Source organism: Maniola hyperantus, chromosome 4 (genome assembly GCF_902806685.2).
Source record: "Maniola hyperantus chromosome 4, iAphHyp1.2, whole genome shotgun sequence".
Classification (NCBI taxonomy): domain Eukaryota; kingdom Metazoa; phylum Arthropoda; class Insecta; order Lepidoptera; family Nymphalidae; genus Maniola; species Maniola hyperantus.
In genome coordinates, this window is record NC_048539.1 from 10,967,348 (window position 1) to 10,980,032 (window position 12,685).

The 12,685-nt window shown below is 37.9% G+C and overlaps 1 protein-coding gene across 1 annotated transcript in view; it reads right to left on the bottom strand.

Moving 5' to 3' along the window:
- Positions 1-6,248: 6,248 nt before the first annotated feature.
- Positions 6,249-12,685, bottom strand: part of LOC117996802 (uncharacterized) — a 43,761-nt gene continuing 37,324 nt past the window's right edge. Inside the window, exons 6-7 of the mRNA XM_034984939.2 lie at positions 12,473-12,580; positions 6,249-10,812 (exon numbers count right to left, since the gene is read on the bottom strand). Of these exons, the coding sequence (XP_034840830.1) occupies positions 10,582-10,812; positions 12,473-12,580 (339 nt within the window). The 3' untranslated portion in view covers positions 6,249-10,581. The remainder of the gene's footprint in view (positions 10,813-12,472; positions 12,581-12,685) is intronic.

Consider the following 12,685-nt stretch of genomic DNA (forward strand, 5'->3'; position numbering starts at 1 on the left):
AACAAATAGGTACTAAAAACAGAATAAAATAAATATTCCTTAAATATTTATTTTTGGCGTTTTATAGATAATGGTACGGAACCCTTCGTGCGCGAGTCCTACTCGCACCGGTTTTTTACTATCTACTTCGGTTATATTGGATTTGATTTTCGTTTTCTGAATTTTTATTGATTCGAGAGTCAATTAAAAACAAAAAATAATATTAACTTCGTACTCATTCGTTTGTTTTTTTATATCAACTCAGTAAATTAGTTTATTATAAGGTCCCGGATTCGATTACCGGCAGGGGTTTAGAATTTTATAATTTCTAAATGTCTGGTTTGGTCTGATGGAGACTTCGGCCGTGGCAAGTTACGGCAAAGTCGTGCCGCCAAGCGATTTAGCGTTCCGGTACGATGCCGTGTAGAAACCAAAGGGGTGTGCGTTTAATAAAAACTTCCACCTTCCAGGTTAGCCCGCTTCCATCTCAGACTGCATCATCACTTACCACCAGGTGAGATTGCAGTCAAGGGCTAACTTGTATCTGAATATAAAAACGGACAATTTACCGAAACCGGAAATTTAATCTATTTTTATTCGGTTTCCTCCAAATTTGCTTGGATTCGTTCATACCTATGATTAAACCGACTCTATAAATAATAACCAAGTATTTATTTGTTGCGATTTTGTCGAAGATATATTTTGTCTATCTACTTTACTTAAATTAAGAGTTATTTAATATGATTTTGCATAGACCGTAAAATTTGCAACAGGACAAAGAGTGGGAAACGGTTGATTTTTCTAAATGTATTACAAAAATGTTTCAGAAATGTCGAATAATATTAGAATAGGTATCTGTAATCTTATCTAGACAATCAATTCTGACTGGAAAGCGATAAAGTATATACACTTACCCACTGCATGATACTAGCTTAATAAAGGAGTTTAGGTGCGTGACTAGCATTTCTAAGAGTTATATAATCACAAGTTTTCAGATCCAGTGATAAGATAGTAAACAAATCAACATGACGCCAAAATCCCAGCGATATGCAAAACTTTTCCGTGCCTATTTAAAATTTCTAATTTTAATTTAAACCAGCGACCCGCCTCGGCTTCGTACGTGTGCAATTGTAGATACTAATAAGTAATAACTAATGTGGTGTTGTATTGCAAAGAAATAAGACAGCATTTTCAACGAGAGCTCTCAGTTGGCTTTATTTAAGTATTCCGACATCTTGAACAATTGTCGTCATATTTCAACAAATCACCCCAAAAAAGAACTACATACCTACTGCATAAGCCTTCCTCTTGAGTCTTGAGTTACTCTTGTCTATTGATGAAAACCGCATTAAAATCAAAAGTTTTATATGTAGATCCATACTAATATTATAAATGCGAAAGTGTGTCTGTCTGTCTATCTGTATGTCTGCTAGCTTACGCACAAAAGACGGAAATGTTTAAGTGCGTAAACCAGCCCATGAAGAAGAAAGAGCTAGCTAGCTTTTCACCGATTTTGATAGATTTTGCTACAGAGATAGCTTGCATCCCGGGGAAGGATATGATTAGGCAACTTTTGAACATTCAATATTTGAGGTATTTAGAAAATATTGCCTTTAGAAAATTATTTATTATATTATTAGTACAATTAGGTATCCAATTTCTAAATACAAATAAAATATTACCTAACAAATAGATGTTAGACCACAGAGACCTTATTACAATGTAGCGTGCCGCATGCACTAACAGTGCAAAATTGTGCGTCACTATATGACACTCATTAGATTAGGTACTTGTTTGAACGGGTAAACTTCGACGCTTGTTATCAGCGGTTATGGATGTGTGCGTCGTGAGAGCACACGATGTTCGTACGTGCGCGTGGTCGGCCGGTCGGCCCCCTGCGGCCGGCGCGTGCGGCGGTTTCAGCCGGTTCGCTTATCAGCAGACGGTCGGTGTCACCGGTACGACAATGAAACAACATTATGAAGAACCGAATACCAAGTAAACAAATATGTACTTAGTATGATAATTTGTTATGAAATAATGAGAAAAATGATTTTTATTACAAATTCAGGATATTTTTGTGCGCTGGGCGATTTTGGGATGGGTAAAAAATGCAAGGTCGCGTCACTGACATGCTGTCGATCGCGATGTAAAAACCATAGTTAGTGGTTTTGATTAAAAAACTTACTGCAATTTATTATTAGGTATTAATTTGGAAACCAAAAAAAAGAACACTTATTTCGTAGTTTTAAGTTTTCGCTTCTGTCGGCAGTCCCCACTGATTTGCCATATTTTTTTTAAATTTTGTATTACACGAGTCGTTTGGTTTTACTTAATTTGATCTATTTTTATATAAGCGGTTGTTTACGTACTTGTTATCTGTATATAGAGTCCAGTGGGGGCACGAAACATACTCTAGAGGCTAGATGGAACTGGTTAGGCCTTATCTCGCCCACGCAACCGATCACCGACCGTATTTCATCATACATACTAGCACATATCGGGGTAAATAAGAAAATAAATGGCTCGTGAACATCGCTCGAGCAAATGGTCACGTTGCAAACTTTGTTTTTGTGGTATTTCTATTTTCTGGGTCATATGCAATCTGGGTGGTTTAGACCTTAGACTATAAACGCTTTGTTTGCGTTGAGAGTTGGAATAAAGTTACTCTATCGAAAAACCAGCTTGTTCTCGTATTATGTGTGCGTAAGAGATCTCGGAGCCTCCCAATATGCGCTGAGGATGGCCACTGAGGTGGTTTTAGTAGGTAAAACTCCTACAGAAACGATGTCTTTCTCAGAACGTCGGGTATCTTAAAATACATCCGCCCATCCTCCTGTTACTTATTGGAAACTTTTTTAGGCACGTTGGGTACTTTTGGGATGGTTAAAAACTTCAAGCTCGCTCTTTTGGCGCGTGGCGAAAATTGGAACTTATGTTGTCATGAAGTGTCCCCTTTGTTCTTGTTTGAATAGTCTAAGCCTTTATTCTCCAACAGCGCCCCCATGTCAAGAGCAAGTACCGAACGGGCGCCCTCCCGCGATTCGGCCCATATCACCGAGAGGTTGGTGGGGCCATGGGAGCTGGAGGGTTGTCCCTGTTGCCCCCATGTCAATGTCATTCAAGTGCCACAAGCAGTGCCCAAGAAAGCCTTATCGCACTGTAATGTTAATAGTGCTCAGAGTGCCGATAGGTGGTTTAATAGGGGGTAAAATAGGGGTTTGAAATTTGCGTAGTCCACGCGGACGAAGTCTGGGGAATAAACTAGTCCATTTATATGAACGTATAGATGTAGGTACAGGATCACGTAGATGACATGCATTGTGAAAATGAAATGAAAATTATCGGGCGATTATTTTCGATCTTTTTGATAATGATATGAAGGTGACTCCGGATTTTACATTACATTTCATTTTGAAGTATATTATCATTGTGATCAATGCATCGACCTAACTACAGGGTTGCCCCAACTATTTTTCCACATTTTCCCCCTTTTAGGGTTCCGTAGTAAATACCCCTTATAGTTTCGCCATGTCCGTCCGTCTGTCTGTCCGTCCTCGGTTAATCTCAGAGACTATTAGTGCTAGAAATCTGTAATTTAGCATGGGTATAAACGCCGACGGTAGTGGTAAAATAATTATGATTAATATTTTTTTTCAGGGTAGCTCCCCTACATGTAAAATGGGGATGAATTTTTTTCTCGTCTATCCCATAGTGTTGGGTATCGTTGAATAGGTCTTTTAAAAATGCTGTGGGTGTGGGAACATCATTTTTCGATTTCTAGATTTGTTTGTAATATAATATGATGTTTTAAAGTGCTAATTTTTATTAGAGTCAAGTGTCGTCGTCCCCCCCCCCCCCCCCCCCCCTCTCTATCAGCCAAATGGTACTGGTAATGGTAATGGTGGTATATAGGAACGTAAAAAAAATCACAGGCGCTGAGCGTTGATAGATCAGTCAGTCAGTCAGTCAGCTTTTCCTTTGATATATTTAGATTTACCAAAATATATGGGCTATGAGTAGCCCTATCTACGAAGTAAATGCGTAGGTGTTAGACTACCTACTATCACGAAACACTGTTGTACCTACCTTGATAGCTTTGATAAATGATAAGGACTTAATCCCCGTCTGAACGTGTAAACTTGGTTCAGATCACGCGGCGGGCACGTGGATCTCCAAAGTTCCGCCTAGATTAGGTAGGCACTTATACTCCGCGACAGGATGAGATGGCAATCAGGGTATGAGGCGGGGGGACGCCCGGCACAGCCGCGCTCGCCTGCACCGGGACAGCGGGGGCTGTGCTGATGTGCGGGGCGTTCCTTCCCCGATTGCTATCTCGATCTGTCACGTACTATAGGTATAGCGTTGAGAATTTTTTTGTTCTAATAATATAGAAATCGTTCTGCCAATGACCCGCTTCATGAATTTTTATCATTTCTATAAAATACAGGCAGTCAGTCAGTCAGTCACCTTTTCCTTATATATTTAGATAAATGATTACTAAGTGTCGCGTCGCTCCTATGGTCAAAATCGGTTCACTAGAACCGAGAAAAAGGTTGACCCGAATTTCCGTGGAAGGTATGTTCATAACTAGACTAACATGCAAGACTCACCAAGTGACACCAAGAGATTCGCAGGAGAACCAAGGTCACTGACAGCCCAAACCATTAGAAAGTTGAAGTGGCAGTGGACAGCTGGTGATACTTGTCAGAGAAACGATGACTCTTGGAGCTGGAAAGTCCAAGAGTGGAGGGGAAGACCACGGTCCTATGAGATTACCCAAAGGCGTCCGCACACCATGAGTTGACGATTTATAAAGAGGACAAGCTGGATGTGGAAGTTCCATCCAACAATGTAGGTATCCATGCATTGTGCTACGTCAATAAAGTCCTGAAAATCCGGCAACGTATTGGTTCCCCTGGTGCTGCAAATGTTCTTGGGCGGCGCGGCGGTAGTCGCTTAACATGAGGTGACCCGCTTCTTCGCTATTTAGGTATATTTAAAAAACAAACTCATGTGATGAAGACTCACCATCCGTCGCGGCTCCAGTTGTTGCACCGGTGACAATCGGTCAGCCACTAATGACGTCTGCTTTCCCGCCAAAAGCTAGCGACCGACCACACGCGAACTACGCCAAAATAAAAACTCCGAAATAGCCACCGCGATTATGCGGCCGGCTGAATTAAAATAGGCGTATGCCTGTGACGTTTGTAAATCGAATTTCCCCCCTACAGAGTTTCCACTGTTGAGACGTCGCTTTATTTGTATTGATATTTTTATAGAAAAACTAACTGACCCGGCGAACTTCGTATACCGCCTAACAGTCGATTAAATTTTTTTTAAATTTTCTCTCCGTTAGAACCATCCTCGCAAGACTTCAATTAAAGGAATATTATAAAAAAAGAATTAGCGAAATCGGTTTAGCTGTTCTCGAGATTTGCGATCAGCAACACATTTAGCGATTCATTTTTATATAAGTAGGTATAGAGATTTAAATGTTGACACGTCCGCGTGGTTTCAGATTTTTTAACAATCCCGCGGGAAAGCTTCTATTTTCGGCCTAGGATATAAAATCCTTAAAAACTTTTTCAAGGAAGTTTGCCATGACTATAAGTGGCATAGCTAATCCACGTCAATATGGGTTTTTTCAAAATCCCACGGGAACCATGGATTTTTACCGGACAAAAAGTAGCCTAGGTATATCAGGGTATATATCTATCTCCATTCCAAATTTTTGCCAAATGGGTTAATAAGTAGTCATGGCGTGAAGGAATGTAAATGTGAATTTCTGTTTTTCCCGCGAGAACCATGGACTTTTACAGGATAGAAAGTAGCCTGTGTTAATCCAGTGTATAATCTATGGCAGTCTTTATTAAAACCCTTACCTTTGGTCGGTTTATACGCAGCATCGTTACAGAATGCTAAATGGCTTGGCGGTGCGTGATAACTAGCCACGGCCGAAGCCGCCCACCAGACAAGAACTAACTTGTACTTATCTCAATAAATAAATAAAACCGGCCAAGTGCGAGTCGGACTCGCACTTGGCCGCACTCTTTGGGAGCCCCCTTAAATATTTATTAGGTATATTGTTGTTTTAGTATTTGTTGTTATAGCGGCAACAGAAATACATCATTTGTGAAAATTTCAACTGTATCTATCATGGTTCATGAGATACAGGCCTGGACTGACGGACGGACAGCTGAGTCTTCGTAATAGGGTACCGTTTTACCCGTTGGGTACGGGACCCTAAAAAGGATAAGAAAAGACAATTGCGTGTAAAATATTTTCTTTATTCTTAGGTCATCGGTAAAATTTTAACAAGTAAAAAAAATCGAAACAGGTGTACATTATTTTTATTGGGTGTTGTACTCAGTGGCGTGCAGGTAATAGAGGCATAAATGCACTGCTTACCCCAGTTGTAAAGCTCAACGCATATATTTCAGTATTACCAGTCAGTAAACAGGCTTCTTCTTAACTAGTGCCTACCCTGGCTTCAAACCCTGTGCACGCTACTGTGTACTAAGTTCGTCTGATTGTAATAAGTCTATCATATCATAAGTAAGATTGTACAGTATCAAAATAATACCCATTATATTTAAGAATAAGTTCTGGTCAATAATAATAAATTCAAACTTTATTGAACACAATTATTATAGTAGATATAGTTAATAGCAATTAAAAGTGGTACAACCTGAATATAATATTGTTAAATTAGCTAAGTACAAAAAATAATAAGTCCAAGTAGAGCTAGCACGGAAGTTCAATTGGCAGATTGTGTTCATCACAATTTTTGTTTAATGGTTGAATTATTGCCTATAGTGAGAGAGTCTGCCTATCGGAAGTAAGTGTAGCATCACTTTATAGTTATTGAACTTGAAGGTGCTAGGTCCACAGATTTAAAACTGGTAGGTAATATTAGAATAGTATTAAGAACCAGATATTAGGTATTCAAAATCACCAGTGCAAATAAGACTAAAATTGTAACTAAGTACAAGGGGTAGTTGACATGCCTTTTTTATTACCTACATACTTAAAGTAATAAAAAATCCTTTTAATAAGTAAGTAGGTACCTACCTACCTATTTCATGTTATGCCTAGGTATACTGTTGCTTTTAAAACTGTAAAATTCTGTTTTTGTAAACTTAGGTTCCTACCTACTTATGATTTTAAATTGCAAATAAAATGTTACTTTCTAAAAGTCAACTCCCCTATTGTTTTACGAATTATTTTACTACTTAAAATCTATAACATAAAACTCCTTTTCATTGGCTTCATTTTCCATACATGATGTTAAAACCCAAACCAGCAATTAATCACTACCGCTATTATAAATGCGAATGTGTGTTTGTTTGTTGGTTTTGTCCTTTAATCACGTCGCAACGGAGCAAGGGATCGACGTGTTATTTTGCATGAGTATAGTTTAAGACTTGGAGAGTGACATAGGCTCCGTTTAACCCCGGAATATCAAAGAGTTCCCACGGGATTTTTAAAACCTAAATCCCCGCGCACAAAGTCGCGGGCATCAACTAGTAATTAATAATTTAAGAGACCTAAAAGGTCAACATAAAATAAAACTTCAAATTACTTACTGAACACATTTTGGAATTTGTACGAAAATGTCGAACGAATCATTATCACAATCATAAAAAATTGTAAAAATTTAAGTATTTAGAACTTGTGTCTACCTAGTTATACTATAGTTATAATAAGTTCAAGCATTTCACTCAACCATCAACAATTAGTCAATTCAACACAATGTTGTAAATAATATTGTGCCTATATTTATTTACTGTATATATAGCTATATCAATGAGGATATACTCACACTATAAGTACAATAATTTTATAACAAAATACCACAAAGTTATATGAATTGTTATCATGTTATAGAACATGTATGTAATATAACTGAAGTATTATACTGGCGTGGTAGCAATTAATTAAAATTTACTTGTAAATGTACTTTATTATGTTATACAATTTCAGACCTCTTTAATGGAAATACATATTAAGAGTAAATCTACGTAGAAATAAATTATTTCGTACAAAATACGCAATACTGTGAAACTATTCTTTAAATGATATAACTAGGTTTAGGTAATATTTTAGAAGTAGAATATCTAGTAGGTACCTACCTATTTTGCAAGGGGCCATGCACAGTTGAATTTTGCAAATGTAGGTAGCTATTTTATTAGACTTAGTCTTTATTAGACTTTTCCTGATAGATAGAGGGCTACTTGGATTTTGATGTTTGTATTTCATTTTTTTAAATCATCATTTCATCATCATTATCAACTGATAGACGTCCACTGCTGAATATAGTTAAATCTCTTGTAGGTACTTTCACACGCTATGATCTTGCGTCGCCTGAATTCAGCGGCTCCCTGCCTGGCAGCAAAAAAAAATATGTAGACAAAATTTTCTTCTGTGTGGTGGCCATATTTTTTTCATCGCCACCCATGGTTTTCGACATTTTTCCTCATTCCTACCTCCTATAAATTTTTCATGACGTTTCGTATTTATCCTGAGAGAAGACTTGAACCCTATGCATATCCTATGCATAGGTAAGTATGCATATCCTATGCATAGGTAAGTATGCATAGTTTGGAAAAAGTACGATACAAAAATGTTATGGAGGCCTCATTAAAATGAAGTAAAATTTGTATGGAGACGATTTTTTGTTTGATCCAAGGTGTTTTACAATTTTTGTTTCGGAACCATACCTCTACAACTGAGTTTTTGGGAACCCTTGAGATATTCTAGTTAGGTTTCCCCGTGAAGCTCTCTCTTTACACACATGGAAAGGGAGAAAAGTGCCATACAAATTTGTTCAGGGAACAGCTGATCAGATATCTATGTATTACGTGATAACTCCTGAAGAAACGTCAAACTGGGTTTGATATTTCTACAGATTCTGTAGTTATTAAGTAAAACTAATTTTTATTAATAGTGATGTAGCTTTTTAAATGCTAAATATACTTTGTTGGGGCTTGGGATGTTGGTATATGATAGGTATTTAATGTCAAGTGTAGACAAACTGGGCGCGTTTGGAACCCTCGTAGCTTTAATTTTAAGTTTGCGTAATAATTATCACCACTAAGTATATCTTACAAATCTAACACCATACCAGACCATCAATAAGAGTAATTTAATACCTATTTTGAATAAATCATTTGACTTTGACTTTGACAGATATAAGTACTTAGTTATCTACCACCTAATGGTCCTTCTACAATGTAAATATAAAAATGCTTTATACTGTTCAAGTACGTACTAGTAAAAATTAAGTACTTTCAGTTAATACGTTTTTTTGTTTGTTTAATAGTTTTTGGTTGCTTACTCTGGTTTATTGTATGTTCATATTGTTATCGAATTCTTAAGTAGGTACAGATAATAATAATTACTTGAGCTATCAAAATTATCACACGAATTATCTACTTAAGAATAGTAGGTAGTAAATAGTCGTGAAGAAACACAAAAATAAATAAAAAGATACAATTTAAATAAAACCTAACGTAAAATGCAGAAGCAAGAACACAATACAAAAAAGGAATATAATAATTAAGTATACGAATAAGTAGGGATAAGTATGCGACCTCACGTCGCTAATTGCTAAGTACTTAAAATTAAGGAAAGGCAAAAAGCCAAAAAAGTAATATTTTCTAAGAAACAGCCGTTCCAGCAAAACATCTTCCGTAAAACGGCCACGATATCTAATAAATTGTAAATGGCATTAGGAATGCTATAATAATGTAAGTAAATATTTTATCTGAAATATTTTAAATTAACTGTTATCTAAGTATTAAATATCATAAAATATTTAATGCAAAATGGAATAGGTTGGGGATATTGTTTTGCACATTATAAGTTTCAAAAATGTTTACGTTATGGCAGAGCTTTCAATTCAAAGGTTTATAATATCGCCTGTTGAATATTTAGTCGAAGCCCTATAATATTTAGCGCTTCTGCCATATTTTTTTAACTCTACCACCGCATAATATAAAACACTACCGCTTCGACATCGCACCATGAACGTAAAGTTGGGCAGTATAAGTCAGTTTTTGCGCACGATCACACCAAGGGCATTTTTTTGTGGTTGTAGCAGCTGGAATCAGCACTTATCCGCTGTATCTGCGAACTTGGATGTACGGATTCGGATGCCAATATCCGTAACACCCCTGCTCGAAACAACATGTGTTGGAGCAAGTGTCATGTGCGCGGATTAGAATTGATGCGCAAACATTGTGAATATGCTCAAGATTGGAGCAGACTATAGATAGGATCGGCAATCAGCATCCGGCATAGGTGCATGCCAAAGAATATGCTTCTCAGAAGAGACATTGTAGGTTTATTGCGCGATATGTCGATAGTCGATGCTAGTGGACTAGCTGGACGGCAAACCGGTCAGAAGTCAAGAAAGATCTAGACGGCTTTCGGTGGAGAAGTTTGCTCGATCAAACCAAGGCCTACAAAGAGTTGTAGAGCTTTGATGATGTCACAAGTGTGATCGTACGGTTACTGTATTAGTTAAATTGTGTGTCAAGGCGCGGTGTGTCGACGAGCGAGGTTCTTGTACGCCTCGCTGTTAGTGTCCCGTGCTAGTCACGCGTACGTTTCTCTGAAGCGCTTCTGTATGTGGTGCGCGGCGTTCATCAGGCGGTGGTGCAGAGTGAGGTGCACGTGCGGGGTGAAGGCGGGGGGCGCGGGGGCGGGCACGGCGCGCGGGACGATGGGGGGAATGACCGCGTCCTTGTCGGGGTGGCAGAAGAATGCGACGCAGTGACGTCCGCGTGCACGAGCGTACGTCCCCGTTGGTACGACCACTCGGTGCATCTGTGAAAAAATTAAAAAAAAATTATATCCAAATATTCCCTCGTCCACAGGTCGAAAATAAAATAGGTGTTTTTCTTGCAAGCTATAGAATATAAATATTCTAGGAGCCTATCGCGCGCCATAGTATGACAACAACAGTGTAATGTGACAATCGAAATCACCTCTGATTGGCCGATACTCTATTGGCCGAAATCATTTATACAGTAGCCGGCAAGAAATATTGTACATCGACCATTAAAATGAGATTTCTGCTTAGTAGAGCATTGTCTCTGTCACTTATACCTAGGTGACGTTTTGTCGGTCTCAACGACAGAGACAACGCTACAAAACCGCTATCTCTTTCTAAAGGTCGATGTACAATATTTTATGCCGGCTACTGTAATGCATTGTTGCAGGAAGTGCAGCAAGAATACCATGAATTCAGCCAATCATAACAATCTAAATTGTAGCAATGATTGATATAGTTTTTCTGCAATCAACCAGAAGATATTTAAAGTAAGATAGGATATAAAGTGAGCTACTAAAAAAAAGAAATGACCTGACCACAGTAATTGGAATGGATTCATGTGAAAAAGAAACAATCTGGAATGCATATCGCTACTTTATTAGCAAATAATAAATTTAGTCGAAATCAGTAAAAAAATCTCACAAGGTTCCTAGGTGCTTGGATTTTTTGGACCAGGTTTATGGTCTGCTACGGCGATTACATATTGTAATACTACGGAGATAAAATGTAGGTAGGTAATTAGATAGATTTTATTGTGACCTCTAAATTTTATTTGAAACTGACTGCGGAACTTAATAATATTAACTTTTGGCCTTACTACGGTCGCACGATGTGTATCTTTATCATATGCATGAATCAGTTTATTTTCATTTATTTGACATGTAGGTAGGTATAGGTACGTGAGTTATCGAATATTTGTTTATGTTTATCATCAGATATTCGATCGATGATCGATTAGAGTGGCATTTCCTACCATACCAAAGGCCGTCTACTTCGCTGTTCGAGGCTCTAATATAATGACAGATACCATTTAAATAACACAAATAAGCACTCAAGGAACCACCCTAGCGAGTCTGCTCGCATGCTTGCCTTGCGCTGACTATACTCCTCGCCAAAACAGACAAATCGGTAGGTAGGGTACAGCGTGCAGTAGGTACGCGGTATACATCACCCGCCCCAACACTACTAAGAAGCAGGAAAAGCAAACAATGCACATTTTGTATTGCTTGCTTTCCCTGCTGCGCACACCACCAACACTACCAAAATCTTCTGGAATATACTAAAAGCTGACACCGGAGCATCCTCCGACATCTACAATGAACAATCGTTTAATCATAATTACACAGAACTGTACTCGACCTTTGGTATATCTAAAAGCATAGTCTGTATAAATTTTTCTTTATTAAGTAATACCAATGAAGAAATATTAAAACAAATTGATTACCATAGTAATAAGCGTTCTGAAGCAAATCCATTTGCAAACTAAAGTTTTCAAAATCAAAATACTTTTGTAAAAGAAAACCTGTATTTAGGCTGAATTTATAGTTTTCCAACAGCAACTGAACTTGTACCCAGTAAGTAAGAGAGTTTCCAATCAAAGGTCTGTAGCTGTCAAATTATGTCAGCGGTAGACCTTCTCGGTTTGAAACTTACAAGTGCAGGTAGTAAGTTGGTGGTCCAGGAAGCCAACAATTCTCCGGGCTGCACGAGGATCGCCCCAGGAAGATGGCCCACAGCATGCCACTTGTCATTCAGCTTCACCTAAGAATAATATATTATTTTTTTAGAAGAGAGTAACTATTTGAATTATATTAGGTACTGTCGTTAAATTGCAGTAGGTAAGTACCTATTTAAAAAAATAGGTAA